The 26,875-nt window shown below is 40.2% G+C and overlaps 1 protein-coding gene across 2 annotated transcripts; it reads right to left on the bottom strand.

Annotated features, from left to right (window-relative positions):
• On the bottom strand, positions 1–22,785 carry CALU (calumenin). Of its 2 annotated transcripts, none has more exons than XM_043463660.1 (7): positions 22,661–22,785; positions 15,339–15,570; positions 10,327–10,520; positions 6,183–6,349; positions 5,920–5,980; positions 3,893–4,092; positions 1–2,392 (listed from the first exon to the last, which is right to left on the bottom strand). In XM_043463660.1, exons 2-7 carry the CDS (start codon positions 15,557–15,559, stop codon positions 2,288–2,290), a joined length of 948 nt encoding a protein of 315 aa, XP_043319595.1. In that variant the 5' UTR covers positions 15,560–15,570; positions 22,661–22,785; the 3' UTR covers positions 1–2,287. The 2 variants fall into 2 exon arrangements, with proteins under 2 accessions (XP_043319595.1, XP_043319594.1); XM_043463659.1 differs by lacking the exon at positions 10,327–10,520 and adding an exon at positions 10,060–10,253.
• Between the last annotated feature and the right edge of the window lie 4,090 nt (positions 22,786–26,875).

Here is a 26,875-nt window from a genome sequence, read left to right as displayed (position 1 = left end):
TTCAGTGAATGTAAACAGTTTTATTTAGAAACAGATAGGTACCTGTTTGCATTATAGAATATAAAACTTGGTTTACACTCTATAAAAAATAATAACCAGTATCCAAATTCAAGACAGCTAGCATTCACAGAACACACAATGTGGGTGTGTAGCTACTGTTCACCAGCCTCAGGCTTGATTTAAACAAAAAAAAAAAAAAGAAAAAAATCCAGGAGGGTCATTAGACATTAGAATACAAATGATAATTGATGAGCACCCAGCATCCAGAAGTCGCTATCTTAGCAGATGGAGGTTTGCTTTCTAGGTGCATGACTTTAACATAAGGCCTGGGTTCTCTGTACCTAGTGACCTGCAAGGCTCTCCTGCCACACAGTTTGTGCTGTGCCCTCTCCAAGCCAGGGTTGGTGGCATTAGTATTTATCCCTGGTCTTCTTAACAATACAAATGGGGAATCTGGAAGGAAGAGAATTTCCATTTCCTTATACTGGGGTTCAAAGAATGTATCCACTCTCAAGAGCTCAATGCAAAGGCCAGGGTGGAGTTACATGATATCTGGCTTTTTACCAGGCCAAGTAGCCCACCTTAACATGACTGTGGAAGACCAAAGGATACATCTAGGTTCAGATTATAATAATCACCCAGCACCACCTGAATGTATTATCCAGAAAGATATATGAAATAATAAAGGTTATATATATATATATATATTTGTCTTAGTAACCTGAGGGCTAAAAACTTGGAATACATAATTCCTCTCAAAAGAGGTCCATGTGTATGAAAGGGACCAAAAAAAAAGGCAGTTTCTTGTTATGTAAAATATAGGTGAGTTGGGAACAGAGGTGATTTCTTTAAGCTCTTTCTACAATGTCCCTCTCTTTGATAAGGACTGGCAATGTTGATCCATGATAAACGTTTTTTGGCAGCAGGGAGATGGGGACATAGGAAGGGATGGGTCAAAGGCAGGAAGGGTGAGCAACGGTCCTCAAACCAAAGAGCCCTCTCATCTCTGAGCCTTAGCTCTGCCTCCTCAGCTGACACAGAAACAGGCCTGGGAGTAAGTGGTTAGCATTCTGAGGTATGAGGATCCCTGGTAAATTCAGCAGCATGTGGTTTTCAGAAATCAGCCCACAAGGTAAGAACACTGCAACCAAGCCCCTAACTAATACTGCTATTGAACCACTGTCCAAAAGAGAAAGGGAAGAAAAAAATCCCCACCACAACAGGAGGTTCTAAGCTTTAAGGTGGTCCAAATCATCTACTTTATCTTAGGGTTTCTTAAGAGAATCCTCATTCAGTGACCGTTTCTCTCATTAAAGGCACTTTCAATGACATGATAGGAAAGGAGCACATTTTGACTGCAGTGAAAGCAAGATTAGTTCCTTGGAACACCTGGGGAAATAGGAGCTGAATGGGGCACTTACTGATTGAATAAAGACAGGCTTGAGCACTTCAACAGATGCACACCCAGAAAAAATCATGTGCCCTAAGAACACTTGGATTTTTTCTTTAGTTTTCCAGCTGTTTCTATTTATATCTCTGTAAAGAGATCACACTCACTACTTGATTGATATTCAAGACACTGGCCCCAACTTTTCCCACCACAGCTGTGCTTGACAAAATTAGCAAACAGCTAGTCCTACAGGGAGGGGGAGGGGAAAAAAAAGGATGAATGAAGTCAAGTTGAGTCAAGGTTTCTTATGGCATAGGGATCTGTCTTTGCCCAGTTAACGCTAGGACCTGGACATGAAGCAACTGAATAGAACATATGGCCCCTACTACTTATGAAATATACTTTTCAATAGGCAAGTTTAAGTGTTATCTCTCTAAATAGAAATTGTGGGGAATATTTCTTCCCTTTTCTCTCTCCTGAACATTTCTTATTGATCTCAGGCTTAAACTTAAGTCAAAATTATAAAAAAAAATTACATGGTAAGGGTTGAGAAAGAGTGAAGGGCTAATGTTTGCCTACAAGTGTAAGTTAAGGATGTTGATCCTTCATATCATACTCCCAACCAGAGAACAAATACAAAAATAAACACACATGTTATACATAATACAAAGTGTAAATCTACAAACACAAGTGTACTAATTAGAGTTGTTCCTCAGAAGCACGGTTTCCCTCCTGTCCCTCAGAGAGGAGGAGGAATGGGGACGGGATCATTTCTGTTACAACTTTTCATGTCTTAAAAAGTTTGTAATAACAGTCTCAGTAGCGCAATTTCATGTGAAACCAGAAGCTGTAAAAATAAATTACTTTTGAAGAAATGTGGGTTCCTCTGTCTGGAGCTCAAAACTCATCATGTCGTACTAAGGCCTCACCAAAATCTGTGGCCTGGCTGCCCACAAATAAATCATACTTGTCAACAATCTCCTCCTTGGTAAGCTTGCCATCCTGAAAGCAGAAAGAACAGTGAACTGAGGCAAAATAAAGTTCCCATTTCAAATTTAGAAACACTGCTATCATATAATAGGGGATCTAAGACTTGCAAGGTTTAAGATTCTAATTCTAATTTAATTCTAATTAAATCTGAACTCAGTACTCATGGCCCATCCCCAATACACACATATACACACAGGGAAGAAAAGAGCAATTAATCTATTTCCTTATCAAGAAAGTTGAAAGGATGAAAATAATACAGCTGAACAGGTCAATGCCAGCAGTATGGGTTTATTTCTTGGGAAGAAAATGCTCCCTTTTCAGCAAAATGTGGGACACCTCCCAGATACGGGTAAGAGATAGTTAATAAGAGCCAGGAAAAATACTTCAAAGTGAATCAAGTCACTGTCTAACAGGGACAATGAAATCTGTTACTATCAAGCACAGTTTTCAACTCCAAAATGCCCTAGCTACCAATCAGATTCCAGACAGAACCCCTAATGGAGGTCCAGATCTTGAGATCTCAAGAATTATCTAGGCCAGATTCCCAAGGGATGACTATATGAGTTTTTTTTCCTCATGTCTCAGCACCTGGCTACTGAAGAGACTGAGCAAGAACTCAAAACAGATTGACCCTTAAAAAGGGTCAATGATAAGAAACTACATAAAAACCAAAGATTAATCTAAATAAAAGGACATCAGAATTCTAAAATCCCCCATAGACTGATTTTCAGTCTGCTTTAAGGACAACATTCTCTGAAAAAGGTGACAGGGCTCGGTAGTAACAACACTCTTTCAATGAACCAAATGCCGTCTGAGATAACTGGTCAAGGACTGATGCTGAAGCTCCATTACTTTGACCACCTGATGTGAAGAATGGACTCATCGGAAAAAACCCTGATGCTGGGAAAGACTGAAGGCAGGAGAAGCGGACGACAGAGGATGAGATGGTTGGATGGCATCACTGACTCGATGGACATGAATTTGAGCACGCTCTGGGAGTTGGTGATGGACAGGGAAGCCTGGCGTGCTGCAGTCCACGGGGTCGCAAAGTCAGATACAACTGAGTGACTGAACTGAATTATAATAGAGAAAAAATGATTTATAAGCTACAACAAGCATGCTTAATTTAAGAAGGAAATAATCAGCTTTGAGTAGGCAAAGTGAGCCTGTAAAAGGTAAAAGAACAAAGGAAATAACAACAAAAAGGCAAAGAAAATTTCCTGGAGTTCCAAAGATAGTGGATGAAGCATGCTGGGCACAGGCTATATCCAGAGGCTCTTGCTGAGGCCTAAATTCCTCCAATGCTAAGAACATTGGGCAAAGGGATTTCTAAAATGAGAGATCACAGAGCTAGTGCTGCCCTGTAAGTTTAAGTCACCAACTTAACTCCATAGCAGACTTAGACTAATTAAAATCTTACATGCTCTATGTACATTAATAGGAATTTTTTAAGCAATCCCCTAGAGACAGACTTGGACCACTGCTAGATTGCTTGGGCCTGGTCAGACTTACCTTGTTTTGGTCTGATTCATAGACCAGGTGCCTGGCTTCTGCCTCAGCATGGTCATAATCTGAGGGGAGTATCCAGTCTTTGGTCTCTTCCTTATCCATCTTCCCATCACGGTTCTTATCTCGAAACTCAACAAACTGTTCTCTCTCCGTCTTGACCCACTCTGGCTCATCAGCGTTTCCGTCGTGGCTGTACATATCACCTGTATGAACAGACATCCATACATAAGATGGGTGTGTCTTCTCTCAAAGCCTGCCCCATGCAAAGCTGATCTGACCTTTCTTCCTCACTCATTAGTTTGGAACCTCACAGAAGTTATACGGGTATTTTAGGTTGGAGAGACTTTATGAAGTGAGGCATTTTCCCGATTATCTTACAGAAAGAATATTTCAAGCTATTGGTCTTGAATGATATAAGCAAAGAAAACTGTTTTAAAAAAAGGCAGAAACTGGGATTTTCAGGTGGTCCAGTAGTTAGGAGTCCATCTACCAATGCAGGGGACACGGGTTTGACTCCTGAGATCCCATGTGCTACTACAGGGGAACTAAGCCTGAGAGCCGAACTGCTGAAGCCCGCTTGCCTAAAGCCCGTGCTCCGCAATGGGAGGAGAGTCACCACAGTGAGAAGCCCGTGCACTGCAACTAGAGAGGGCCTGCGTGCAGCAGTGAGGACTCAACACAGCCATAAATAAATATTTTTCAAAATGCAGAAACAAAGGGAGATGACTAGCGTCAAGAAAGGTAAAGACCAACTTTCATAAGACAGCTGTTCCCTGTGTTCCACTTCACTACAAGGCAGCTAATTAACCTGACCACTAGTTTTAGAAAGATGTGGTTGTAAATCCTCAGGAAAACCTGAGAGATGTAAAAGTGTCTGTAAATGTGTAACAGTCAAACTGTCTACAACCAGTGTCTAAGTATACTTTATAATGTATCTCTTAAAATGATGGGCATTGTCTTATGCTACTTCCCATCACATGAACTGTGAAACAATTTGGTCAACTACTTGGTAAGAGGCAGCTCTTTTTTTTTAAAGCAATGAGAAAATCTTGAAATTATTTTTGAGGATAATAAAAATAACTTTAGGGACTTCCCTGGTGGTCCAGTGGTTCAGATTCCATACTGGGGATATAGGTTCAATCCCTGACTGGGGAACTAAGATTCCACACGCCAACAGCGGCAAGGCAAAAAAAAAAAAGAAAAAAGCTGTATTTGAGAGAAACTGCCTTGAAGGTACAGCATCTAAAACAAACAACTGGGAATTCCCTGGCAGTCCAGTGGTTAGGACTCCACATTTTCACTGCTAAGGGTGGGGTTCGATCCCTGGTTGGGGAACTAAGATCCCACAAACTGCATGGCATGGTCGAAAAAAAAAAAAGGACAAAAGGAAACAAATTAAAAAACCTCAACAGAAAATATGAATAGAATACAGTGAAAAGGAAAGACTAAGAGGAATCAACAACTCCTGGTTGCTTATTCACCCAAGTGTCTCTTCTGTTCTGTTCCCTAGTTTCCTAATACCAGTCTAGGTTCCCTACAACTCCTCAGTGTCAATTCCACAGGGCCTCTGGGATGCACTATTTTAGTGCAGTCCACTACAGCAGCCGCTGGCCACATCAGGCTATGAGGAAAGGAAATGCGGCTAGTCCAAACTGAGATGTGCTACAATGTCAAATAAACTTTTGAAGACTTGTGTGAAAAAAGAAAAAAAATAACCCTTGATAATGTGGAAACTGTAGTATTTTGGAATATTAGATTAAATAAAATACACTTTTGAAGTAAATTTCATCTGTTTCTTTTCATTGTTTTTGATGTGGCTAATAGAAAAGTTAAAATTACATTTGGGGTTCACATTCACATTTTGATTGGCCAGTGCTACTCAATACTTTATCATGACCCACCATTCCCCACGCTGGTCTGAGTTAATGATGTGCTAAGAGTTGACCCATGGGGTAGATTGTTTTTATTGGTGAACATATCTTTCAAAGTTTCCCAGCTTCTTCTAAGAAAAACACTAGAAACAGACTCACCAATATACTCCTCCAGATCAATGAAACCATCAGCATTCTTATCTATATCTTCCATTGTTTCCTAGACAGAAGAGAATAATTAGATCTGATATCTGGATAAATTAGTTCAGGCAATAATTTAGGACAAGTAACTGTGCTTCATTAAAGTAAACACACACATATATATGTGTTTATTATATATAATCAAGTATGGTTAAACCATAGCAAAGCGTGTAAGCAACAAAAAGAGAAAGTTTCCAGTGAGAATCCTCGATCTCACCCACCTGTACTACTATATCCTTCATGTAGTCATACTCCTCAGGGTGCAGAAAAGCTGTGAATTCTTCCTTTGTGGCAATGAGGTCTCCATCCTTGTCTGCCATTTTAAACCTCCGCTCATCTCTAACCATCATCTGCTTATAGTTAAATCCATCATCAGGGTCTGGATCATCTAGGAAACAAAAATTTAGGTCAAATCTTAAAAGACTTCCAGAAAACATGAAAATGTATGGAAATAAATTTCCAAGAATAATAAACCTAGCATGGAAGAATTAACTTGGTTACTCAGGAAAACTACAGCAGTATAAAGACATTCAGGTTTGGTGATCAAAGACTACAAAGTCAGGTCTGAGTTGAATGTAAATTCAACGTGGAACCCTGGCTCTTGGACTATGTGATCCGTTACATAAATGCTTCATTGTTATTGATATTAAGGCTAGTAGAGGGATTCAGTTTTCTAGTTATATCCAAGGGGCAGTGGTGGCTCTTAAGTCACATGGTCTGGATTTGAATCCTAACTCTACCTCTTCTTAGTCATGTGACCTTGGACAAGTAACTTAACTGTGCTTCAATTTACTCATCTGCAGAATGGAGACAGTAACAGAGTTGGCCTCACAGGATTGTTACGAGGTTAAATAAGCAAATAAATAGAAGTTAAGTGCCTCAAACAGTGCTTGGCACAGAGCTGACTTTTAATATATATTAACTATTGCTGTTTATGAAACATTATTTAAATATTTATTAAAATTTAGGCTCTCATTAAGAAGCCAGATATCAAAGGCCTTCTATCCCATTACAGGCCATTTGGATTCAATACCAGAACAGCGCCACTCTGAAAGGTCACATTTTAGTTTCTTTGGTAAATTCAGAAACATACCATGAGATACAAGTTCTGTTCACTACCCCCACTTCCTTCATTTTTATAAAATTCTAGAAAATGCAAACAAATCAAGTTACAGAAGAGGGATCAGCGGATGCCATGGGACAGGGCACGAGGAAGGTGAGGACTATAAAGGGACACAAGGAAGCTTTTGGGGGTGATGGAAGTATTTAATTACAGTGAGGGGCTCACTGATGCATACACATATGACAAAACTCATCAACTGTGCATTTTAAATATGTGCAGTGCAATAAATTGTATGTCAATTATACTTCAATAAATCTGTTACAGAAGATAAATATTAGATTACAACCAAATTGAATTTGGACCTATCTGTTAAGATGTTGAACTGCACAAGCAATAGTTATTGTGGCTCAGCTGGTAAAGAATCTGCCTGCAATGTGGGAGACCTGGGATCGATTCCTGGGTTGGGAAGATGCCCTAGAGAAGGTAAAGGCTACCCATGCCAGTATTCTGGTCTGGAGAATTCCATGAACTGTGTAGTCCTTGGGGTCACAAAGAGTCGGACACGACTGAGCGACTTTCACTTCACTTCATAAGAATCTAGAAAAATGAACTTTAAGTTGCCAAAAATGTGAAGGAGTTAATGGCAAAAAGGGGGAAAAAAAAACAAAACAACTTTTCAATCTGAGTTGCTATATGGACCAAAATAAGATAACATGTGAAGGTATTTTGAAAAGTAAAAGACACCACATTAAAGGTAAGAAATGATTGTTCTCAAAACATATTGATCAAATAAAAAAGGATATAGCACTGGTTTTTATTAACAAACAAACAAACCCACAGGGCCCCTTACTAACACTACACTATTGACTTTTGATATTGTAGTTCAATCTTTCCATACTTTAAGTACAGTAAAAAAAAAGCAACAACAATAAACTACTGCTCTATTTTGAGAGTTGAGCAACTTGAAGCTTCATTCTTTGATGAGGGTCAAAATTCAATAATACAGTTTACTGATTAAACTGGGGCTTTGGGGACCCTATGTGTGTATACTCAAAGCCATAATAGATTAGAGACAGAGAATTTAAGGAAAATACTACCTTACTCAGATACTAAGTCATTTCTTCTAAACAAATAATCAATACAAACTATGTAACATAAATAAGATAACAGAAGGCAACTTACATATTAAGAGTAGATTCTTAGCTGAGCCTTTCTTTCCTTAGGTAAAACTTGGTGACTAGAATCACATGCACATATATAAGGATGAAGAAGAAAGCTACAGAACTGTATTTAATGACTAAACTCGCATGCCTATCATCACTGCTCAGAGTGCCCTATCTATCCTAAGCACCAGTTTACTGGGCCAGCTGGCTTGCACACAGTGAAGGGTAGGTTCGTGATCTAGTTTCGGTTTTGGTGTAGGCAGGGCATATCTTAGCATCTCATATTTTACTTGTGGCAGAGATGGGGTTAATGTTCCTTTTGTGGAAAACAGATATTCATTAAGGCAGACCCTAAGTAGAAGCTGATTTATACCTTAACTCAACTGAGAAAAACTCCTCAGCACTTTTGGAAGGCGCCTCCTTACCCCAGCACTGTCCACCCCTAGGCCGCCAGGGAAAGATGCCTTATAAAGACATTGTTTCTCCAGCCAGTGCTTCAGCTTATGCAGAGTCTCAGTGAGTAGAAATACTCATTACATTGAATCATTGGCCCTGTGAGGTAACAAAGTTCTCAACAGATTTGTATGCACATAATCATAAAAAGAGTTTAAAACTCCTTCTGGACAGTGAGTGCCTAGGTCTGAGCTGAGATTTATTAACACATCATTCTGTTGAGATCACCAATAGCCTACCCAGTGCTTTGTATTTATAATTAATTCCAAACAAATCAGGAAGCTCTGGGTCTCAGCCAGAGAGCAAGAAGCATGGGTATCTCTCTATCTGCACTGACTTTTTAATACACATGTTCTTAATTGGGAGAAGGATATGTTTGGTTCTTGGCTAAGTGTCAAGGATGAGAGAGATGGCCACTCTAGTCTCAGGAATGAGAACAAGCCCCATATAGAAATAAAAATCTGTTCACCAGAAATGCATGCAGTCCTGTAATTAACACGGACAGCTGGTTATCCAGTGGGGGGAACAGACCACCATACATTCATTGCCTGTTAGTCAGTGATGGAGAACGCCTGCTTCCACCCAGAAATTTACTTAATTTCCAGAATAAAAACGCAAGAAGTAACATTTATACATTCTTATCTCATCTCAAACTGTGACCACGTACAAAAGAGGACTATCACTAACAAAAACACCCTAAGTCATCAACTCGGTAAGATCGCCACCTAGCATTTAACAGCAGGCAAGTGGAATAAGTAAAAGAAAATTACTAACAGGTGGCCCAAGCATACAAGCTACCAAATCAACAAAAAGCAATCAAAGTCACATTGATTTGCCTCGAAGTATTTGCAAAGCAGGCTAATAAACTCATGTGTCAGAGAAAACAAATGGGAAATACTCATTTCTAAACTTCAGTAAGCAGACATACTGAAATAGTTAAATTTCATCAAGGAAAGCCATTAGATTTGATCTTTACTTTAGCAAGGGAAGACAGTAATTTTCCTCCTATTCTCACCAGTTACAAAGAAATCTAATTTGCTTTAAATTTCAGGTCCAACACTTTAATGTGACCATGTCAAGAGACATCTCAAAGCCTCCTGCTTTGCATTGTTGGAACAATGCAGCCTTTTGAACGAGAATTTACTCCAAAAATGGTCTCTTTGAGGGATGACAGCAAGAAAAAAATGGGGAAATATATCTGAAATGCTAAAAGACATAAAAGATGTCAGACCTTAGAAAATCAAAATAAAACAAATTTTAAAAAATACATAATATACAAATTCAAAATAAATAAAGTGAAGGAGAATCAGCACAGCAAACTAAGATAAGCATAATTTCTTCCTTTCCTTCACTGCTTGACCCATTTGTTTCTTTGACTCAAGACCATGGTCTCCACCAGGCTGACACCTTGCCCCTTACCCAGGTAAGTGCCATAAGTCACGTTTCTGTACTCATCCCAGGAGATTAAGCCGTCTTGATTCAAATCAAACTCCTGCCATTGGTTTTCAACATTGTCATATATGTATTTCTTCTGGGCGTGCTTAATCCAGGATTTCAGCTCCCCCTCCGTCACAAACCCATCTTTATCCGCGTCTATTTTATCTACAATCATTCTACAAGACAAAACAGTTACGTTTCAAGGTGCCGGCTCCACAAGGCTTTTTCCCCCAGAGAGTAGGGACCTACCTAAAACGTAGCCGTAGGTGGCATTTTTATACTCCTCCCAGGAAACGAGGCCGTCCTCATTGAGGTCATGCCCCTTCCACTGCCGCTCTACGTCCTCGTAAATCCAGCGCTTTTGTGCAAATTTAATCCAGTCTTTGAGCTCATCCACAGTGACAAACCCGTCCTTGTCGCCATCTATTTTACTTACAATTTTTCTGTAGAAAATGCAGAGAAATCCAGCAAGAGGTTAAAAGGACACAAGGCTCTGGACTTAGCCAGATGTGTGCTGCTGGCCACGGGTGTTGCCCAGGGCTAAAGGATGGAAATAAAAATTGTCTCCAAAACAAAACTGCCAGATGGGCAACTGAAAATTTTTCTCTTGAGTGCCTGTTGCTGGTCTGAAATGAGTCATCCAGATAAGACAAGCACAGTCCATGGCTGGTGTACTTGGAACCAAAAGCAAACTACGGACTATCCCTTTAGACGTAGGTTTCAGCCAGTGGTCAGAATTTTGGAGTGAATATCCTCTCCTATCTGCGTTCTCCACTCTTAGTATCAAACAACATGCAAATTTTTATATTTGTTCTTTATTGCTCTTAGGGGAATCTCGATTTCTGGGTAAATAATCACAACCACTGACTTGGTTTTCTAAAAATTCAAAAATTGTAATCAGACTTTTTAAAAAGTTCAGTTTTTTTTGTTTTTTTGTTTTTTTTCAAAAAACAACCAAAACACTTTTGTTAAAAATATAAAGATATCAAAAATAGTTCCAGGATCACTTAAACCTAAAGTCAAGATTTTTTTTTAAACCCCAAAATAGGTACAGAGACATAAGCATGCTTATACATATTTAAAAAAACAAAAGGCTAGCAGTTATTATACACTATATTGAATTGGATTTTTACATATAACCACAAAAACAGAGAGCTCTGAAGAAGTAATGTGGTAAGAATGTACATCCTTGATTATGAGAATGTTAATAAGCTGAGAGGGTTAGGGTGCAGATGATAAACCAAACTACAAAGCTAAAGAATGAATATACTTTGCTCTTCATAAGCTTCTTCCAGTGCTGTCATATTAATGACAGACATTTTTAAAAGACTTATTTAAGGATTTCAAAATATGTGCATGATTGAAAACTTCTGTTTAAAGATGCAATTGCTTACTTACAGAAGCTAAGACTGCCTATGTAAAGTCATAAGAACTTTTTTTTTTTTTTAATTTTACACACCAATTATTTAATGTCCTAAGAACAGCAACATTCACTGACTACATTCTTTAAGAGAGCCAGGAAAAGATCAGGTAAATGCCCCTTGGCCCTTTGTAGGGAGGCTCAAGCCACAAGAACTTTAAATCAAAACTTCTAATGGAATTGACACAGTAGAAGTCCATTATGCATACTTATTTCATCACATGGAATATTTTAGAAGGAATTCAAGGGTCAAGAATTAATAAATAATTTTTCTACTGTTCAAAAAAAAACTTCTAATGGAACTGAAATCTTGGGATTCTCCTATGCTCTATTATTTGTAGGACTGAAAAAGACTGTCATTTGGTAGCTAATGTCGTTTCCCAGTCTGTGTTCTTCTTATGAATACAACATTGGAAAGTGATTAGAATCAGAGAATATAAGTGACACAAATTCACTTTGATATTGATTGATACATTGTTAGCCATGATTGTCTATTACTTAAATCCTGTAATTAACAAGCATTTTCCTTCAGAGAATCTTATAATTTTTACTCTAAAATATTTTTTTAAAAGGTAAAGCAGTAAGTAAGTGTTAGTCACTCAGTCGTGTCTGACTCATTGCAACCCCATGGACTGTAGCTTGCCAGTCTCCTCCGTCCATGGGATTCTCCAGGCAAGAATACTGGAGTGGATTGTCATTCCCTTCTCCAGGGGATCTTCCCGACCCAGGGATCAAACCTGGATCTCCTGCATTGCAGGCAGACTATGGTCTGAGCTACCAGGGAAGCCCCCTAAAATAGTAAGAAGTTACCTCAAATGTCCCTCTGTATCTACATGTACATGGGACAAAAATTTTTTTGCAACCTGAATCTGTAGACTCTTAACAATACTAATAAATCAGCTTTTCTTACTTTTTGGGGGGCTGTGCTGTGCAGCATGCAAGGTCTGAGTTCCCTGACCAGGAATAGAACCCATGCCCCACATCTTAACCACAGGAACACCAGGGAAGCCCCAACAGATCAAGTTCTACCTGTTCAAAAACCTCTACATTATCTATAATAGAATCCAGTTTGTGTCTGAAAGGCATTGGCTACCAAGAGTTCCATTGTCCTATTAAGAAAAAAAAAAGGCAAGGTACTTATTCCGAAAAGAAAATTTTAAACCATTATTAATAGCCTAAAGAGAAGGATCACTTAGATAAAAAGGCATATGACTCTTTAAGATGGGCTTTTCCTAATGAAGTTGGCTGAATGCTATTCTATTCATACCAACAGAAATATCCCAAATGGTTCAATTCAGATGTTAGCAAACTTTTTCTGAAAGAGTCAGATAAATATTTTTCACTTTGTGGGCCACATATCGTCTGTCTCATATTTTAAAAACAACAATAAAAATAACCACGCAACCATTTAAATATAAAAAAGCTATCCTTATCTTTCTAGTTATTCAGCCTGCAGGCAGTTGTCAAAGTACACTGGAAATGGGCACGGCTTATTTTTGGCATGAAGCTCTAAACTCTGATCTTTAAAAAACTCCATGTTAATTTATAAAGCTAATGGTATGGTATTTCTATGACACTGGAGAACCCTACAAATGCATGATGCCACTAAATAAGCGTTTACTCTAGGACAGACACTATGCACTTAAGTGAGTATTATGTCATTTCTAAGAGGTGACATAAGCCTCTCCATTTCAAAAGGCGTAAAGCCAAATCCTTTGGCTTTTTAAGAACCTGGGTCAATAAAAGGATTCCAGGAGGGTTCAAAATATTCCAGAAATTTTCAGCATGCAAAATCTTATACATATTCATACATTTGCACTTCAGCTTTCATTAGACTGCCAAAGGAATTGGGCCTGTGACCCAAAAAACCACTCTACTTCATTTCTGTATCAAAATAAATGAAAATTTTACTAAGGACCACCACCTCAAAATGGATAAATCAACATTTGAAGAACACATAAATGAAAATTAAGTATATTTAAACTGCTTAGGGGTGGGGCAAGGTTGAGAATATACATACAAGAAAAAATGTTCTATTTGTCAACATTATTCATAAGGAAAAGAAACTAAAACCTGGATGTTAAAAATTGTTTTTAAGTGCTTCCCATAGCTTTTTAGATATTATTACTAAAGATTTAAAAATAGTAGTGAATTTTTGCAACTAGAGGTATAAACAATGATCTTATTTCCTAATAATTACTGGCCTCCTAGATAGATGGAAAGGGGAAATTGTCATACTCAACCTCTGGTGTAGAGTCACATACCAAACAACGTTCAAAAATGCCATAGTAAGCTAATTTAAAAGAAAAAAAAAAGTTCACTTGGAATTCTTGCTTTCAACAGTGTATCACCTTATTAACGGGCTATTTGTTATTATCTCCAAATCTGGGAGAAGCAAACAGTATTTGGTTCATTCACACATTCCATGAAAAACATCATTTTAACCATCTTATTCTTATCAAATATGGAGTCTGTGCATGTGTTGAACTTTTGATGTTTACTGAGGACTAAAAAGAAAAATTTTTTTCTCTACTGAAGGCTGTTAGCAGAGGAATTCCAATACCTGCACAGGGCCAGAACACCGCTTGACACCAAACCTAAAGGCCCTTCATCATTTGACAGTAATTCTGCAGAGACATGTGCAGACCAAAATCTAGGCTGGACATGCATGCTATTAACAGGCAAGACATGAAGACTGAGAACACCCTCATGCACCCCTATTTTCAGCTTGGAATGTTAGCACAGTTAGGAGATTAAAAGTGAGCACAGTCCTTCAAAGCAAAAAACAACCTAGCAGAAGACTAACTGATACGCCTGTTTTCTCTATTTTCAACGTTTTGGACAAGTTTCTCATTCTACACAGCAAAATCTTTTGATTACCTCTGTCAGTGTTTAAGAATACTGTATCCTTCAGTTGGCAGATAACTCACTGAAAGAATAAATTTATTTTGAAGTACCACTCAAAGCAAACCCTATAATGTCTTCTAATCATAGCAGTATCCATGGGAAAAATATTTCTGGAAATTCCTATGTGGTATAACTTTTCAGACAACTCTGTTAAATTTAGTTCAGAAAGCTACACAGATGGTCACTATTCATTGAGGAGAAAATGTTCACCAATTAACCTGCATTTCCTTAAAAAGCAAGGCTTTGAAAGAACTAAAAAAGACATTCTCAGACCCTCAGTTAGAAATAATCAACTGGAATTCTACCAAATCAACTATTTAGGTAAAAAGATACCTTGGGAGAGAGCCACAGAAACTGACGATGGCCCAGCTGTTCACTCCAAGAGCAACGCATACTCTGACATTAAGATCACAGCTTAATACAACCTTTTGAAAGCCAAGGTTGGTTTGGTTTTGCTTTTAATTAAGCAAATACCTGAGAATGAACCAAACAGGGTGAAGGACATCCTTGGAAATCATAAACTACCGAAATTAGTCAGTCTAGGGGTCTAATTCGCAGTTTATTATCCACTCAAAGACTTGGCATGGTCAACAACATAGAGGTCACAGATTGCTTTTAAAAATTAAAAGCAACAGTGTTGATAAAATCCCCATGTAATGTTCCTTTGGGATCAAGATGATGTGGTTTAAGCTGAGCCCTATAGTATCTGGCACTTTAATGACTTTGTTTTGTAGAATGAGGTAAGAACTGTTATTCAATGGAGAAATGAGGAAAGAGATTAAATTTTAGTGGGAGCAATTCTGTGGTTAGCTTTCAGCAGATGTAGTTCAGTACAGCTTTACTGGGTGACTGAGATAGAAGAGAAAAAAAAGAATGAGTTGATTTATAAAGAAAGGTCATTATTCTAACCAGCCCCCGAGAGCTGGCACCTTACCCAAGTCTTTCCTTGCTCTCTTCTGGCGTCAGCTGATCAAAGGTTTTTGCTTCTTCAGCACCCAAGAAGGCGTCGTGGTCATAATCAAAACTCTGAGCATCATTGTGAACTTTGTCGCTGAGCTGAGGTTCATGATGTACACGGTCCTTCTTTTCTGTGGGCTTGCTCAAGGCAACGGCTGTGCACAGGGACAGGCACGTAAGAAACTGCCGCAGGTCCATGGTGATCAGACCTTAGAGAAACAAAGGGAGTTCCCTCAGTATGCTCAATAACTCAACAGGAAATTAAAAGCTCAGACCCAGGAAAATTATTAATTTGACATAATCCTAAATATAATTATTTAACCCATAAAAAAGTATGCTAGAATATAAGACTTTCTAGTTTTACTCTGAGAAATTTTCACCACTTTCCTTCATCTGATTGTAGGCTGACAAGGAATTATAGGAACAAGGAATTACAAGGAACATCCATCTTATAAGCAGTCTCCCTTTATGCAGACACAGAAAACGAACCTGTGGACACAGAGGGGATGTGACTGAGCGTGCGTGCATGCACATGCTTCTGAAAGCTTATCAATGTTCTTTTTCATGCTATTCCATCAAAACACCCAAATTCATATACAAAGATGCTTTAATCAATGATGATATTTTATGATTAAAAAATGAAAAAGGAACTAAATCAAAGAATTAGTAAATACATATTAAACCACCACGAACACCACAAAGTAGATATAGTGACTGTTACATTCCAGAAAAGTTTATGAAAACAACAAAAGCATGTTGCAAAACTATGTCAAGATTTCATTTATATAAAAAGCAAAAATCAACTAACCTCTCCGGGTTGCTTATATTTGTATAAAATATAACATATATGCATGAAAATGGTGTGGAAAGATAAACATCTATCTATAAATAGCAACAACCCCCTAGGCTGAAGAAGAGATGGGGGTGGGGTGGTGAGGCTGGGACGAAGTGAACTTTAATACTGTGCTCTGTGGTGCAATCTTCCTTTTTCTAAATGAGTACGTTACCTTTTTGTGTGTACTTTTTAAACAATATGATAAAAATTATTTTATTAGGTAGCATACATTTTCAAGCCATTTCTCCCGACTGGAAAAGGAGACATATTTATTCTTAAGGAAAAAACATATTTATTCTTAAGACACAAACGCTATTTTTCAAGTAAAATAACACCACTGCCCAAGGAGAAAAACACTCCAAGCTACTTCAATAATTGAGCTAATCAATCAGACCAGTGGAACAGTAGAGACAAAATTAGATTTAGTGGCTCTCTCAAACATCACAGTAAGTATGTCTTTATTTCAGGACAAAATGAAACTTTCACTGCAAACTACAAATAATTCTTTAGATAAATAAAATTCTTTAGAGATAAGAAATGAGTTTTATGCTATTATTGTGACATATCCAAATGATATCTATAATGTTAAAGGCTTACAGAATCAAGTAAAAATCAACAGTCATAGCAACAGTATCTTCCTTATGCCTATTAACAAGGTGACCTCACATCTAGGAATATTTTATAAATGACTAATTACATCCCCAGAATAATAGCCTACCAATTCTTGCATAATGCCCTGACAACTTTTGCAAACCCCCATTGTTATAATATAAATTAATGCTTAAACCTGGGAACATTATCAGGGCCTGGGAGGGATCCTGTGTAACATATAGAAATGTAACAGATTGACTCACTGTGATTTAGAGGAAAAACTACATTTAAGATTGAGACTTAACATCTTGATAGAGTGATAAAAGAAGAACGTCAGAGGAAAAGCCAAGTGATTCCGTTTTATCATGTATCCATCTCTCTATCCTTTCCCTTTACAATTAAACTCAACCCTGCCCCCTAACAGGTTCCTTCATTCTGTCAATCAATACTTCTCAGGTCTTCGTAATCCAAAATCAGTCTTTCTCAGACCCCACTGTTTCTTCACTCACACGGTGTCCAGGAACACTTGTCTCTGTTTCCACACCACCTACTGTCTCCCCGCAATCTGGGTTTCTACCTACTATTGATCAAAGTGCCTAAAAACATCACCAAGGACTACCTACCAAAGCAATGGTTTCACCTTCATGTCTCTGCAATGGGCAATGAAAAATCTGTACTTTAGTAGATATTTAAAAATATACTTTTTGTGCCCACGTATATCAACTCCTGGCTGTTCGTGCTTGTGCTTACTCGAGTTTGACTCTGCCAGTAGTATTTGACTCTCATGGACTATAGCCCGCCAGGCTCCTCTATCCATGGAATTTTCCAGGCAAGAATAGTGGAATGGGTTGCCATTTCCTCCTCCAGGGGATCTTCCCAAATCAGGGATTGAACCTGTGTCTCTTACATCTCCTGCATTGGCAGGCAGGTTTGTTACCACTAGTGCCACCTGGGAAGCCCCAATTGGTGGTTAGAAACTTTAACAAAAGGACTCTTGTTTTATGAATACAGACACTAAAAAAGACTACCAAATTTATTTAAATCCATATATATAAAAATGTCTAAATAGAAACAAAGGGTAACTCCCAAGACAAAGGACATATAATGTCGAAAGATGTGAGAAAAGTATAGGACAACTTATACAAGGCTCCTGAAGAACTACATCAGCAGTTGTTTCTGAAGCATCTTTCTCTTTTCAACCAAACTGAAACCAAGTAATAGAAAGCTAACAGACCCTTCTCTTTCTCCATCATGATAGCTTGCTTGTATGACTTTTTACTGCATGATCTAGATGGGCCTGACCAGAGGTTTATCAATTTTGTCTACCCTTTCAAAGAATAGAAAAAAAAAAAGGCTCTTGGTTTCTTCTATTTTTAAATCTCTATTTCCTCTGATCTTTATTATATCCTTCCTTTTGGTTGACTTTACCCATCCTCCCTGGTAGCTCAGATGGTAAAGAAGCATCTGCTTGCAATGCAGGAGACACAAGTTCAATCCCTGGGTCAGGGACGATCCCCTGGAGAAGGGAATGGCAATCCACTTCAGTATATTTGCCTGGAGAATCCCAAGGACAGACCATGCGGTTGCAAAGAGTCAGACACGACAGATCGACTATTTCTTTCTTTCTTTCTTTGCTGACTTTAACTTTTGTTTTTTCTTCTAACTTATCTTAGGTGGTAGGTTAGGTTGCTTGAGACTTTTCTTGTTTTTTCTCTTTTGAGAAAGGACTGTAGCACATGATCTAAAGGTAAATCAATGGTTGTGACAAATACATCTCCCCACTTCCATTTTTCAAATAACTTGCAAGTTTCTCTCACTCAAATTCTGCCCCTCTCTCACCAAGGGTAACATTTAATTGTTGATACTGTTCAGTTGCTAAGTCATGTCTGACTACATTTAATATTTTTTCTTAAAAGAAAAACAAAACCAGAAAACTAGACCTGCACTGTCCAGGACGAGAGCTACATGTGGCTACCAAACACTTAAAAAATGTGGTTAGTGTGAATTAAGGATGTGGTGTGTTACACTTTATGATAAAAGAATGGTACTTTTGTATGTAGTGGATTAAATAAACTATTAAAATTAATTTCACATGCTTTATTAATAACTGTTGTTGTTGAGTCACTGAGTCATGCCTGACTCTTTGTGACCCTATGGACTGTAGCCCACCAGGCTCCTCTGTCCACGGGATTTTCCAGGCAGCAATACTGTAGTGGGTTACCATTTCGTCCTCCAGAGGACTCTTTCCGACTCAGGGATGGAACCCCTGTCTCTTGCATTGGCAGGCAGATTCTTTACTGCTGTGCCACCTGGGAAGGCCCTTGTTTTAAATATTCAGGAATCTGACCGGGGATTGAACTCATGCCCCCTGGCAGTGGAAGTGCAGAATCTTAATCACTGGACCACCAGGGAAGTCCCTCACCTGTAAATTTAAGCCACATATGTGGCTTGTAATATATTTCTATTTCATTGTGCCATGTTAGAGACATAAATAAAGGGCTAGAACAGAAAAGGTACCAAGTTATTACCATACTTTTGCACCATGTCAGCCATAATGGTCTCCTACAAAGTTATTTTCATGAATTGTTCCAGTAAATTTGTAAGGAGAGAAAGGTAATAGCATAAACTTGAATTTCTTTCAGTAACAATGATAAGCCTTAAGAATCAGTTTTACCCATTCAAAAATTTTCCTGAGAGCTTTAAATTCTTGCCATTTCTCCCTTCCCTCCCAATCATTTTTAATAAAAATGCACTGGTCACAGAACAGTTAAAAATAAGTTGTTTCAGGGAAATTCAGAGGTCTGGATTAAATTCAGCTTCTCAAGAACATTAACAATGAGTGAACCCAGTTATTCCAGTTGACCAAAGACTCATTGCTCAGTGTTAACAGTAGGAGAAATGGGCGTGGTGGTAAAATTCCAGTTCTGTGAGTTGGATATTGGGGGGGCGGAGCGGGAAGCATTCCTCTATAGTGCAGCAAAAGAGGAATCTCAATGCTTAAGTGTCTACTTCAATTGGGAATTGAGGGCAAGAGTCTGATAGCAATTTAACTATACTAAAGTTCTTGTTATAAGGTCTAGGAATTAAAGCCACCTGGGGATCTACCTGACATTCTTCACTTCCAGACTTCAGTACCACCAATGGATCATAATAAGTTAATAACAGCACCTTTCATGATTTGAAGAGAGTTATAATAATGACAAACTATTTAATATTCAGCATTTCTCTAGCAATCAATGGAACAAACTGTTCATTAATACATTCTAATTAAATCATTTGTGTGACTGAGGGTATACATTTATAAGCTAGCCAAGCATATAAAAGTGCAAAATTTGGCTGTAGGAGAAAAGCTTTGAAATGGCTATTACTTAGGTTTCATTAATTCTATAACCAAAGCAACGCAGTGCAAACTTAAAATTTTTCTTGCTACAGAGTAACAAAAATTTCCTTAAGAAATAAATTTGAGAAACCCTGGGAGAATAAAGGTTTCCTTTGGGCTGATGAAACTTCAATAAATTGTTAACTGCCAAAGGAAAGCTATGTAAAATGTAAGGGCAAGAGTTTTGGTTCCTGGTTGTAATTTTGCTGTGCATATGTAACACACACAAAATTCTTGGGAATTTGGTAGTTATTTTAGCTCAATCTTCCTTTAGCACCAAATGTAAATAAACAATTTAAAATCCTAGATGAAAAGACCTATCTACTATGATCACTCCAGCTGCAAGTGGTCTGTATATAGGCCTCTAAAGAACTTTATAGAACTTCTTTGTACCACTCCACAATAATGATCATAGGTTATCTTAAGTTGTCTCCTTAGCTCCTCTATGGATGTACTTTAGGAAGGCAGGGACCTCAGCTAAATATAAATTAATACTCTTCTATAATCCCTAATGGACTTCCCTGTGGCTCAGTAGTGAAGAATCTGCCTGCCGACGGAGGAGTTGCTGGTTTGATCCCTGGGTCGGGAAGATCTCCTGCAGAAAGAAATGGCAACCCACTCTGGAATTCTTCCCTGGAAAATTCCAAGGACAGAGGAGGCTGGTGGGATACAGCTGAAGAGTCAGACATCCATCATCGTAATCTCGAACACTGTGTCTTGTGCTGTTCGTACACTAACACATTTTACTGCACTAGTTGGACTGCACTTGGCAGCAATATAGCCCCTGCCTGCCACCAGTGCTCCCCATTCCCCAATTCCCCTTACTGGATCTGGTCATCAGTCAGCAACAAAAAAAGTGCTATTTCAGCTGTCTTAACTCTAATACGTAAATTACAACATCAACAACAGCCGTATTTAAGAGTTCATAGAAAGACTGGAACTAGGACCTTATGGCCTAGCAAACATCTTCAATGGTTATTCCTGGCTACACCTCTGTGCTTCCAACACCCTGGCACAACCATGCATGTGCCACACACAGAGGAAAACGTATGTTAAAATCAATGTACTGATCTCTTGTACCAATGCAATGTACAGAAAATACTCTGAGTATCTTTTGACACATCACTGGATAAATGGAAGCAAGTGATTACATTAACAGTGATGATTATAAGTTTACTAGCCATTCAGGCATACTCAATTCATCTTTGTTAGCTCGTATTTCTCCTAGTGATTCTCAAAACAGTCCTGTTGGATACCCCTGAATCCCTGTAAATCTCAGATTTAGGCTAAGATAAACAAACTCATCTTCTCTCCACACAAGTACAATTTACAGGTTATCTGTGGAGCCGCAATAGTACTAGATATATATAAATTCTTCAACGATGACCATCGTTTCGTCCTTGGTTAACTAAATCTACCAAATGATGTCAAACGTGCATTTGCCTTGTGTCAAGTGTCACAATCCTATGTGTCAGAAATCCTATGGTTCTCTATCTCTAAGCTACAAAAACAAATCACAAGAAACCTTATTTCCAACTCATGCTTATTTTATGGTTCATGCCAGGAAGTGACTGCAACTCAATTCTCAAGGACATTATCCTGGGACTTTATACACTTAGGACTTCAGATCAAAACTCCTACTAAAGTTTTAGCAGGGGATCCAGGGAGCTTTTTGCCTTGAAGCAAAAGCAGCTTTCGGAACTGAAAATCACTCGACTCGATAAGGGTAGCTGTAGGGAATTAAGTTGACTTATGAACTCAGCATGCTAAAAATCAGAACTAGGATCTGGGGCTAGAAGCAACGAAACCATGTAAAAATACAGTTCCTTACTGGAGTTTTTAAAACTATTTTCCGTCGCTGACCGAGGCATGAAGCCAAACATGCTAGAGATATCCGTCTTTTCTTTAAAATTATATACAACTTTTTAGAAAAATCACATAGGGTCTGCATGCTTTCTTCCCCCCTCGTTTCTACACCCTCCAAGTCAGCGAACACGACTTTCTTGGCGGATGCAGATGTCCTCTCGGGATGTGGCCTTGGGGCGGAGCTGGCGGACACAAGCAGGCCCAAGCGTGGGAAGTGGCAGGGAGCTCTAACAATAACGCTATGTGACTGCCCTCCGACCTTCAGGAGACAAACAAGCGTGACCCTTTAGGATGAGGGAGCTGGTGACTGGCGGGGCTCAGGGCCAGAGGACGTGGCAAGCCAGGGACAAAACACTACCCCCACAGGACGCAGCGAGGGAAGCCGGAGCTCTCGGGGCCCTAGGCCCCTTCCTAGAGCGCGCGGGAAGGCGAGCGGCGGCCTCCAACCCAGGCTGCACGCCGAAGGCCGGGCAGTCACGAGCAGTCTCAGGCCTCAGAACCCCGAGAGGGCAGAAACCGGGACCCCGCGCCAAAGAAGCCCTGCCGCGCCGGGAGCGAGGCCCAGAAGACATAAAGAAAGTGAAAAGGGAGGGGCGGCGGCGGAGAGACTGTGCACCGTGGTACCTACCTCCCGCCGTCGCACCCACAGCTCGGGATCCCGCTGCCGCCGCTCTGCCACCGGCTTAGCTCTGGCGCGCAAGCCCCGCCCAACCGGAAGCGGCTCCGCGCCCCGCCGCTGTCCTCCACGACGGCAGCCTCCAGACCAATCATCAGCCAGCCCGCCGCCTACGCGCAGCTTCCCCAGGCGGCCATTGGCCCCACGCTTGCCTAGTAGGGATTGGCTGGAAAGCGCCACGTCTCCGCGAGCGCGCCGGCTTGCGTGGACAGGATTCCCGCCCAACTCCTGTCCTGGGCCGGGTGCAGTTGGCGGGTTGTAACCCCTTGCTCAGGTTGGCGTGTGGGCGCGGCTGTCTGGCCGCTACGTACCGGTTCGCAGAGCGTGACTCGGCCTCCGCAGGGCTTCTTAAATTATCCTAGTTATCTTCATGCCCACAAGAAACCAGGGCCGAATTAATTGAATCAGTCGCCAAGTGGGTAGGCCCACTTCTTTCCCTTCAGCTCTGCCGCCTAGATGGGTACGTAGCCTGTGACTACCATCATCTAGATGTTTCCAAGTACCCGCCCTTTCATATCTCTCTGTGCTGTGCTTAGTCGCTCAGTCCCATCCGACTGTTTGCGACCCCATGGACTGTAGCCTGTCAGGCTCCTCTGTCCATGGGGATTCTCCAAGCAAGATACTGGACTGGGTTGCCATGCCCTCCTCCAGGGAATCTTCCCAACCCTGGGATCGAGCCCAGGGCATTGTAGGCAGATCCTTTACTGTCTGAACCATCAGGGAAGCCCTTCACATCTCTACAGTCTTTCATCATGAACCGACAGTGAGCTCGTTTTCCAAATCCTCTGCCTTGTGAATGACAATACAAGTCCCCAGTTCACAGAAATCCCAGTTTGATGTTAGCTCTGGAAGCCTTTCCTGACCTTGCTAGGCATAGCAATTCCTCCTTTATTTACCTTAAAACACTTTGTATCTTTGGTATGTATGTTCATGCATGCTCAGTCATGTTGGACTCTTTGCAACCCCATGGACTATAGCCTGCCAAGCTCCTCTATCCATGGGATTTCCCAGGCCAGAATACTGGAGTGGGCTGCCATTTCCTCCTCCAGGGTATCTTCCTGACCCAGAGATGGAACCCTCCTCTCTTACACCTCCTGCATTGGCAGGTGGGTTCTTTACCACTAGAGCCACCGGGGAAGAACAAATTTTGCTATAAAACGCTGTTTATCTATTTGTCCTCCAGACTAAGCTCCATCAGAGAGATCTGCCTTTATTCATCTTTGTACCTGAAGCTTTCAGCTTACTGCCCAGATCAAAGTAAATGCTTAATAATGTTAAGTGAACTGAATGGGTGGAACCCATATGATGTCCCCAATTGAAGAAGAACACAGGAAACCATGAACTTATTCATTTTCAAGTCATGAAATTAGAATTAAATAAGGATAGCTCAGTTGGTAAAGAATCCACCTGCAATGCTGGAGAGCCCAGTTCGATTCCTGGGTTGGGAAGATCCCCTGGAGAAGTGATAGTCTATGCACTCCAGTATTCTTGGGCTTCCCTTGTGGTTCAGCTGGTAAAGAATCTGCCTGTAATGCGGGAAACCTGGGTTCGATCCCTGGGTTGGGAAGTTCCCTTGAAGAAGTGATAGGCTACCCACTCCAGTATTCTGGCCTAGAGAATCCCATGGACTGTACAGTCCATGGGTCTCTCAAAAAGTCAGACATGACTAAGCAACTTTCACTTCTCTAAGGGCTACTACCTTTGCAATGTCAATGGAATATAAACCTACTGTGTTCTTAGCACATATAGCCTCTATAGTTTAAAATCCAGTTGAGACAAGTAGTGTGCTCATGAGAAAGTTAAATACAAAGCAACTTAGTTTACTTTAAACATCAAGGTAAGAGGTTCACCAATGCTTTGGGAAGGCGTGGCCATAACCCTTGGTAACAGCCAGAGAGGGCTTCTGAAGAAGGTGTGACTCAGGCTGGACTAAAAAATTCCTGAGCACGATTTAGCAAAAGGAATAACCGGAAAAGGGCATGTAGGGGACAGAGTAGGAGGTAAATTCTTGGGTCAGGTTGGGGAGAAGGGAGATTAAAAGAGGGGATGGGGAGGGGAGAGCCTGAGTTCTGAGGAGCCTGAGCTGAAGGCAGTGGGAATTGTGGGTCTTCCTCTGAAGGTTTCTAAGCTTGTGCCTTTGTGGCAAGTGGAATGAGGTTGAAAGTGTTCTCTCAGGGAGATGCATCTCCATACAGGTTAACTATGGAATAGGCTGCATCAGGAGCCACTTTAAAAATTATTTTGAAAATGCCACCTTGAAGTCAGGCACTGTACTAGGTGCTGGTAAACCCACAAAGAATAGGACATGGCCCCTGCCCTCAAGGAACAGCTGCCTAGTGGAAATGCCACCATCTTGGAAGTGTCCTAGAAGAGGCTGGATAAGGTAGTGGGACTCTGCCAGAGATGGGGCACTCTTTAACCCTGAGGTTCCCTGTGAATGAGGGTTTGGCCTAGGCAGAGCAAGAGAAATGCAAATGAACACTTGTATACAAAAGAATTTTAAAAAGTGGGAATAAGAATTTCCTGGACTTGGTGACTGCTTGGAAGAAAGAAATGAAAAAGGAGCACTCGAAAATTTAAAGTTTTAATTGTAGGAAACTGGGAGAATGAGCTAGGTACATGGATGATAGGGGAACGGAGTTGAATTAAAGACACGATGAATCTAAGGTAATAGGAGAACAGCTAAAAAGAATGAACCAGTAGGCTGGAGGAGATGCTTAAGGTCATTGGCCAGGCAGCAGCTGGTGGAGCCATGAGAACACATGAGGTTTCTGAGGAGAGAAAAGCAGATTAAGCCTCCGGGGAGCCCTCAAGTTAGAAAGCAGGTAGAAGAGGAAAAGGACATGAGGGCTGACACACGTTAAGAAATATCACCATAGCCATGCCCAAGGTCCATCTAACTGGGGGGAAGCACCAAAGGACTGTTTATGGCAAATAGAATAATGTCAACCTCAGAAGGCTGATAATGTTCTTCAAACATCCTAGCTGTTCTCATATGGTGCTACTGAACATTCACTCTGCAAATGTATTATTTCCTGTATGCAAGACACTGTTCTAGGCACTGGAGGTACAGCAGTGAATGGACAAAACTCTCTCTATGGAGTTCTCCAGGCAAGAATACTGGAGTGGGTAGCCATTCCCTTCTCCAGGGGATCTCCCTGATCCAGGGATCGAACCAGGGTCTCTTGTATTTCAGGCGGATTCTTTACCATCTGAGTCATGGAAAAGTAGGTTACCATCAATAGAAGAAAAAAAAAAATCAAGCCAACCTTTAAAAAAAGGGGGTCACATGAAATTGAAAAGGGTAAGATTAGAAACAAGCCACTCATTTAGGTGACTTTTACAACAATACAGATGATGGCTTGGTCCAGGGTGGTAACAGTAGAAATTCTGAGAAGTGTCAGATTGTGTGTATATTTTGAAAGCAATTTAAAGGTGTTTCCTGATGGGTTGGAAATGAGATGGAGAGAAAGAGGAGTCAAGGATGATTCCAAGGTTTGAGTAAGTAGAAATATGGAGCTTCCATTTACAAGGATAGAAAAGACCTTGTGGGGAGCAAGTCTTGGATAGAAGTCAAGGATAGAAAAGATCTTGTGGGGAGCAAGTCTTGGATAGAAGTCAAGGATAGAAAAGAACAAGTCAGTATTGAGAGATTTTTTTTTTGGACATGTTGAGATGCCTATTAGAAATTCGAATGGAGTTGTCGAGTAGGCAGTTGGTGATCAGTGTTCTGGACTAGAGAGATACATTTAGGAGTAACTGGTTTATGTGTGGTATGAACCATGAGGTTTGATTAGAAGAGACCCAAGACTCAGTCCTGGAAATTTCTAGTGTTTGGAGATGGTGGTGATGATGGTGGTAGAGGGGTGTTGATGAGAATGAATTAGCAAAGGAAACTGAGAAGAAAAGCCAGTGAAAGAGGAGAGAATAATGTTCTAGAAGCCAAGTGAAGGAAGTGTTTCCAGGAGAAATCACATATGTTACATGCTAACAGAGGGGTGAGGACTCATTGACCATTGGCATTAGCAATGTGAAGATCAGGTTTGGTGTTTAGTGGAAGTGTTCAAGAGAAAATGGGAAGCAAGACATTGGAAACCCTTTTAGGGAGTTTATTAAAGGGGAACAGAGTGGGCAGAGAGCCCAAGAGAGGTTTTGTTTTGTTTTATT

This window comes from Cervus canadensis, chromosome 3, assembly GCF_019320065.1.
Source record: "Cervus canadensis isolate Bull #8, Minnesota chromosome 3, ASM1932006v1, whole genome shotgun sequence".
In the NCBI taxonomy this organism is placed as follows: domain Eukaryota; kingdom Metazoa; phylum Chordata; class Mammalia; order Artiodactyla; family Cervidae; genus Cervus; species Cervus canadensis.
The sequence above is the reverse complement of the archived record's forward strand: the minus strand, read 5'-3'. Positions and strand labels throughout refer to the sequence as shown.

Bases quoted from the DNA above. Each gene is read 5' to 3' on its own strand.
- CALU (XM_043463660.1), bottom strand. From the start codon at position 15,559: ATGGACCTGCGGCAGTTTCTTACGTGCCTGTCCCTGTGCACAGCCGTT. The intron at 6,350-10,326 runs GTAGGTCCCTAC...TTTGTTTCCTAG, and splicing joins CACCTACGGCTACGTTTTAG to ATGATCCAGACCCTGATGAT. The intron at 5,981-6,182 runs GTGGGTGAGATC...TCTTCTGTCTAG, and splicing joins TGAAGGATATAGTAGTACAG to GAAACAATGGAAGATATAGA.